This window comes from Bidens hawaiensis, unplaced genomic scaffold (genome assembly GCF_021521415.1).
Source record: "Bidens hawaiensis isolate Kalapana, Puna unplaced genomic scaffold, B.hawaiensis_p1.1 tig00021509_1, whole genome shotgun sequence".
In the NCBI taxonomy this organism is placed as follows: domain Eukaryota; kingdom Viridiplantae; phylum Streptophyta; class Magnoliopsida; order Asterales; family Asteraceae; genus Bidens; species Bidens hawaiensis.
The window spans coordinates 279,918-287,681 of NW_027493343.1; the positions used below are offsets into that span (position 1 = coordinate 279,918).

A 7,764-nucleotide genomic window follows, 5' to 3' on the forward strand; every position below is an offset into this window, starting at 1 on the left:
ATCCAGATCCAAGAGAACCATCGGTGAAATAGCATAATCACACCCGAGGAAAGTAGATCGTCTACCAGTGAGTCGATCCACGTTTCTTCACATGATTTTAAAGGTGTGTGGGTTACGATTAATGGTAGTTGTGACCTTAGACACTTTGCACCAATTTGGGATAATTGAGCAAATGTAGTTAGGCAGTTATAATGTGCTATAAACACATAATGTGCAAAAAATTTAATACAAAAAAGTTGACACAAATAATCATTCAAAACTAACAAATAATACAACCGTGTAATAGTATGCAAACACATGCCTTTTAACAGCTAGCTGTAAGTATATATTAACCAAAAAGATATGACAAAACGCTACATGTCCAAAGAGCAAAAGATTGTTTAGTGTTTTGAACACATAAACATGTCACAACATATCATACTAACTTAAGGCTTTTATTGATTTCATTGAATGAATAATTTCATTGAATGTAACTTAAGGCTTCTATCATGCGTAGTGAAAAAAGCCGATGCCCGTGCTCTCCTCCTCTCCCGTTCCCACTCACCACGTTTTCGTCATTGTTTATGTCGTAATGTTGAAGATAGTCTTTTTCCCGGAACTTAATAATAATATTTAGAGTTTGTATAATTTGTTATTTAGTATTTATATTTGATATAGGGATCGTACGAACATGTGTGCAGTGGAATCGGCTGACACCCATTGAATTAATCAAATCAAAGGGGGGTGGTCACGTGACCAGTCACTGTATCTTGCAGCTCTTTTACTGGCATCCACAAACAAACCCTTTGGATTTTTTCAACATCCTCTGTTCCCATCTTATCTAACCCTTTCTCTTTTTCTCATTCACATGTTCACAAATATAAAAATATCTAGGCTCATGTTACTGATTTAACTAAAAAACACTAGACACAAGATATAAACTTTTAATGTATAATTGTTAACATGTATTATTATTAATACAATCATATAAAAAGGTTCCATTAACATATGGAATATTACTAGAGCTGGCTCGACATAGTTTCTAAACGAGCCTAGCCAAAGTCAAAGTAAGCCCGCTCATTAGTTGGAGTGCTCACTCGCTCATTTGGCTAGTATATAAGTCAATATTCCGGTTCAGGCTGTGCTAAAGGCGGAAAAAGGTAACAAAGTTGCAAAACATGAGAAAGCGTGTTAACATAATTAAAACGTGAATATTATTTTTGCTTTCGATACATTTGGTTTCTTAGCTCCAAAGAATGTGGAGTTTATGAAAAGAATATTACGGGTCGTGCATATAAATTTTTTGGCTCCTAAGAACCAAAACTTTGTTTTTAATTCGGTTTGTTATTCAAAAGGAGGCTACAACGAAACTTGTTATTTGTTTGCCCAACGTTTTATTGTAATAGTATGAATCAATGTGAGATTCACATAATTAAAAACAAAATGTGTTTATTAGAAATATTACTATCCGAGTGTAACTTTTGTTTTGTAGCAATGGATGATTCATATTTTCATACCCATGTTACAAAAAGATAAAATGTAGCAAGTAAGAAAATAAATATTTTATTAGAAAAAGTAAGATTGGATGAACTCTTAAATACGGATACATGTGGTACGTGGAAGCATTGTGAATTATGAATGTTTTAACGATCCAACTTTAGGCAAATGCCCAAGTTATTAAAGGCAGACTTATATGGGCCTAGCCTAAAAGAGAGAAGAAATGGGCTTGAGAAAGCATACTTGAATAGATGGTTCAATACGAGTTCAAGGCTTCAAGCCTCTAATGTCATCAGAGTTTGGCTCATATGATGATAACTAGTTTTCCTCTCTATTTATTTGAAAGCAATCAAGCATAGAAAAATAATAATAAAGATAAGATACAAAACAATAACATAAATATCAGGATAATTCGTTATTTATTATAATGAAGATTAAAAAGTTATCACATAAAGGCAGAATCTATAATTCATAGAAAAGTAAAAGAATCACATAATACATATGTATATTTTCTCGTAAATTATCTATACATACGTAACTAATTTGATCAGAAACATCAAACACGCAAACTGTCCCTATTATATAATCCAAATCCAATCATTAGACTAGGCATACGCGTCAACCTCCATCGTCAACGTCAACCAACCAAGACGAGAATAACGCTCATTGTCAAGATTATATCTATAGTACTTAATAGTAACGACTCCTCGCACGTAACCATCTTTATACAAACATATATACATCATTCGATTAACTTTTTTTTTTACAATTACTCGTCTTGTATCCCAAAACATTAATTCATAACACATACATAATAGTTTAAGAATTTCTATAACTACACAAACGAAATTTTATAAACACATTAGTCACTGAACGTAAACCTAAATCCGTACACTTTCTACTACGTACAAGTGTTTCATGAGGGTCTCACCGTATCGTAAACCCGTTGATAATAAGGTAGTAAAAAAGGATTACTATGCATGGGAAAAGGTAACCCTAACACAACATTATTATTATTATTATTAACAACATTTTCACTTACACTATATGCATTACCACTTGTACCATATCCAACTTGCTCAAATGCTTTCACTTGTGACCTCAAAAACTTCAAATAATTAGCAGCTTCATCAAGCATAGAAGCAGTATCCATTTTACTCCCACCGGGTACCAGTTTCTGCAAAACCCTAATCCGATCACTTATCTTCTCCCTACGGCGTCGTGCCGCCGCCGTCTGTGGGTCACTTGATATCCTCACGTTCTTCCTCCGTGGCTTCTCCACCACCTCCTCGACGGAAAAACTCACCGGCCGGAAAGCTGCCGTTCTGTATATCATCTCCTTCATTGTCTCGCCGGAATATTCATTATATTCTGTTGTCTGCCGGAAATTGATACCGGATGACGTGGATTGGACCGGATCTGATCTGGGTTTCTTGAATCTTGGAACGTTGTTGAAAAACATGGAACTGTTGTTTGGTTTTTTGTCAGATGAGCATTGAGAAGAGATGACGTCATCTGGTGGTTTTGTGACGTCACCAGGGTTTTTGGTAATGTTGGTAGATAAGTTTTGGTAATTTGAGAAAATAATGGAAATGTCATCTTCGTAATCACGCGATGTGTATGTATAAGTATCGCTATCTGTAGTGACGGACTCAGGACTTTTTATTGAGACAGTGGTGGTGAGTGGAATTACGTTTTTGTCCTCATGTAAAATATTGACAGGTGTTGTTTGATGGTAATATTGACTAGGGTTGTTATTTGTAGTGACGGACCTAGGATTTTTTACTGTGGTGGTGGTGGTGAGGGGAATTATGTTTTTCTCCTCGTGTAAACTATTAATAGCGATTGTTTGACGCCAATATTGACTAGCGGAACCAAAACTCGAGGCTACATAATCGGGTTTTGGAAGGTCTTGGATCGGGTTCAAGAAGATATTATCCGATCCAAAATTGAGGCTTTCTTCTATTTCTTGTTGATGATGATTGAACCAACTCAATTCTTCCATATTAGTTAAAAATTATTGGCGATTATGACACTTTGTAATGTATAATTATCGGATTGTCCAAACTAGTGGATGTTGCAATTGATGCAAAACTTTCTAAAGAGCTATGAAAGTTGAAGAAGAATGTAATTTAGAAACCAAAGAGATGGGAGAGTTAAAGGTGAGTTTGTGTAATTTCAAATTTGTGCATGGATATGCTCATTGATGATGTAGGTTGTATATATAGTGGAGAAAGAGAGAGCTAGCTAGCGCATGTGGGACAACTTGGAAGTACAAAAACGACTTGTTAATTCTATCCAAAATACTAAAGAAACTTAGTCAAACCGATTTCTTAAACCAATCACATTTCGTAATATTCTTTTTGTAAGACTGAGTGTTGTAGGCTAACGTCCACAAGTCCACAACAAGCAAAAAGACGCCCGCCCATATCTTATGTCCGTTAACCAACTAACGCTACTTTGATAGAATTTAAGTGGGTACCATTCATTAACAACCAATCAAACCTTTTTTGTTCTCTATTTTATTTAATTCTAGTTAAGCCACAACATGATAATTAGATGATTAGTTATTTAAAAATTATTGCCTACGTGACACCGACGGACGATATAAGCTATTTAGTTTAGCCCGGAACACATAACCATATAAAACGAGTGTTCAATGAATTTATAATGAATTACTCTTAAAACATATAACTTGGTCAATTTAATTTCGGTGCATAGTGGAGAACTAGGCAACACATCACGACAGCCGATCAGACAATGAATGGGTTCCCATTCAATATTCTTTTTAGATGTAAAAACTTCACTTTCATTTTTGTCCCGGCCCTCCCAGTTATCATCATTAATCTTATTATTGTTCAATACCATTGTTTAAAAAATTTATACAAAATATTAATTAAACACGTCTTTTAACCTGTTTTTACTTTTTAAACACCTTTGCCAATTTATAAAACAATTAATTGTATATTTTTACATGTTATAATAGGAAATTTGAATTTAATAACTCTTAACTATATGATTTATTGGCCGAATATAATTCATACTTACACTTCAACCAATAATAATTTTAACTTTTATTTTTGTTGTCAAGACAATCCTACTAACATAATCATCATAAATTAATATTTGATTCTCGCTCAATTTCTCTCACATGAACGAAAAAGAGAAATGTACTATGAAGTTGAGTATAAATCAAATGTACATTGAGTATATTAAAATCTATGATCATTACTAAACCTGGATTGTTCTTGACAACAAAAATGAATTAAGGTTGAGATTTTCATTATTCAAAGTGTAACTTTGGATTATTATTGGCTAATAAGTGATAATTTAAATTATTAAAATCTGATTTTCCATTATAGTATATTAATTTGCAACTTTGATAGCGAATATTTCAATAAGCTACACAAGTAACCCCATAGGCCATAACTATTTAATATGGTAACTCTCAAATTCATTAAGTTACATAAAAAACATCCCATAACTTTTTTTTACATACGGTAGTAGCCCACAACTTTCATTAAGTTACACAATTAACCATAATCATCAAGTTCTGATAAGTTACATAAACAACCCGACAAGTTATTAATATGATACCGAATTCAGACCAACCAAACTCCTGTCGCATCACCATACATTGGTATTCTTTTACTTTATAAATATAGGTCCCACCACAACACGAACAAGCAACTAGTTTAGGATTAAAAAAACTAGGATAGGTTAAACAAACTAAAAACTAATAAATTCTTTTGAATGAAAAAGAAATATGACGGTCCTACCCTCGCAATCAAAACATCAAAATCTTAAAACAAATGTGGAGTGTTGTTGCTTTTTTTAACCGTGTGCTTGTTGCTAGGTTGTACACGATCAATATATCAAACCATATGGTATGGCTCCTCTCACATGTGAACCGCACGTTTTATTGACACGTGGCTTCATAGTACTGGTGTAATATCCACCTTCATGATCTATTTCCATGTTATCGTTTGTTTTATGAGGTTGGGGACCAAACAATAACACCCTTTGTACCTGCACCACTCCATACATAAACTCTTCAATTAAATTCAACAAAAATAGAGAGCAATCACAATTATACGTGGCAAAATAGATCTTATAAACAGCCGTTTAAAATAGATTTATATGTAAGTATTAAGTATATTATGGGGGATTTTGAATGCCGTCCCTGTAGTGCTCGAAAACAACTCATTTTTCTATGAAAATCTCCTAAAATCATGTAACATGTAATTCCGACAAATTTCAAACAAACTTCAACAAAAAAAAAAGTTATTTATAAATTTCTACAATATTGCAACAAAATAGTATAAATAAGAATTTTCGTTGGAAAATTGTAGCTAGCTTCCCAACAAATTCCTAGAAAATAAACATTTATCAGTGATGTTTATTATTTTCGATGAAAAAATGTTGGAAAACATTATAAATATAGTTATTCGATTTATCTATAGTATTATACTTTTGTTGAAATATTTATATTAGAAAAATAAACAAATATAAAAATAAAACATGTTATGTTGGAAAATTGTATAAACTTTGCGACAATATATTATTGTAGCAATTTTGTAAAAAAAGTTGCTTGAAAAAGATTGGAACTGATTTTTCTAACATGTGTTTTTCCCATACAAATTTTTTAGGAAAATCGTTGAAACATGGAGTGTCAAGTTCAATTAATTACTTATGTTGTTATGTATAAGTGGTTATTTAACGATTGATTACGTTTTCGTGGTTATTATTCCCTGGAAAAAAAATCTTATTGTATCTTTTAGTTTACTATCTGTATGTGATAGAAATTTTTGTAACCCGTCTTGATTCAACCTGAAAAATCAAAAGTCAAGTTAAGTTACTTCCACACATAAAAGCAGACACTAGTAGGAAACAATCTTTCAAGATGAAATCAAGCTCGGCTACGACTTTTTACACCTTTTTTCCTTATGAGTTATCATATCTTACTATACTATTAAAATAAATTAGTTTGTCTACAGATGGCCTCTTTCTATTGAACAATTACCTTTATTTTCAAATATATCTTTCACTTCTTTAATTTCCTTAACAATTCAATAAATCAAAAATAAATTCAATTGCTAATAATTAATTGTAGGTCAATATATTTGGAAATCTTTTATTTTTTTTAGCAACTTTCGGTTTCTTCTTTAAAATAGCAAAGTTACAGCTTTTAATTTGAAATTAATTACATCATGTCTAAATTAGTTATTTTTCAAAAGATTAGTCAAACATTCCATTTCATCTCATTTATCAACAATAAATGAGATGTAAAATAAATTCAAAAGTTTACCTCATATATTGTATTTATGTTCATTTCCATGCAATTTAATTTCATACTTGCATCCATTCTCTTTCTGACTATTGTTCATCTGACATCCTCTATATCAAACATTTGTAAGTTTTTTTATTTATTACCATTCATTTCATTATTTTTTTTATTATTACATTAACTACTTACTTCTTTAATTTGTGATTTTTCTTTGAGGACGTTATCTTTTATTTTATTTTTTTGTTGTATATATATTATGTACCAACAAATTATTCTTGGTACATGATATTTTCATTGCCATAAATTATGATTCTTATATAGAATCATTGATAAACTTTAAGAAGAAAATATTTGACAAAACATGATTGTAAATTTCTTAATGTTATTCCAGTAGTTATATTTCATACTCTATTTGATACTCTTATCATATTATTCCAGTAAGGTTTTATATTAGTTATAATTATTTTTGTTTTCCGTTTTTGTTTGTGTTTATATTAATAATTATATGATTTTTTTTCTTATAATCTGTTTAGGTTATATATCAAAATCGAAGATTCAATGGAGATCTTCACTATTTCGTTTTTCCGGTAACGTGATTCAATTTTTCCGATTGTAAATCATAACATCAATTTTACATTTTTTCACATGATTCAAATCTTCCATAATTTGTAATTTATTTATTATGTGATATTAATATTAATATTTAATTTTATCATTTCAGGTTATTGTCCCAACTTGATATAACTAATTTCATGGATTGAGGATTGTTTGTTAAGATGTCTTTTATTTTTATTTAATATTGATGTATATTTCTGTTAGTATTCATGTATTTATTTATTTTTCACAATTTATGTAATTCAATTAATTATTATATAATCCGTAAATGAAATTTAGTTGATTATTTTATAAGACATTAAATTATCTACAGTAAGATAATCAATCTTATATTTTTGTTGGTCAAAGTTCAATTAAATCATCAATGTCAACGCAATTTAAAACAT

General features: G+C 30.8%; 1 protein-coding gene across 1 annotated transcript; it reads right to left on the reverse strand.

Moving 5' to 3' along the window:
• Positions 1-2,314: 2,314 nt before the first annotated feature.
• LOC143563704 (uncharacterized) lies at positions 2,315-3,622 on the reverse strand. Its single transcript, XM_077051193.1, has one exon. The coding sequence runs from the start codon at positions 3,479-3,481 to the stop codon at positions 2,393-2,395; it is 1,089 nt and encodes a 362-aa protein (XP_076907308.1). The 5' UTR covers positions 3,482-3,622; the 3' UTR covers positions 2,315-2,392.
• Between the last annotated feature and the right edge of the window lie 4,142 nt (positions 3,623-7,764).

Bases quoted from the DNA above. Each gene is read 5' to 3' on its own strand.
- LOC143563704 (XM_077051193.1), bottom strand. From the start codon at position 3,481: ATGGAAGAATTGAGTTGGTTCAATCATCATCAACAAGAAATAGAAGAA.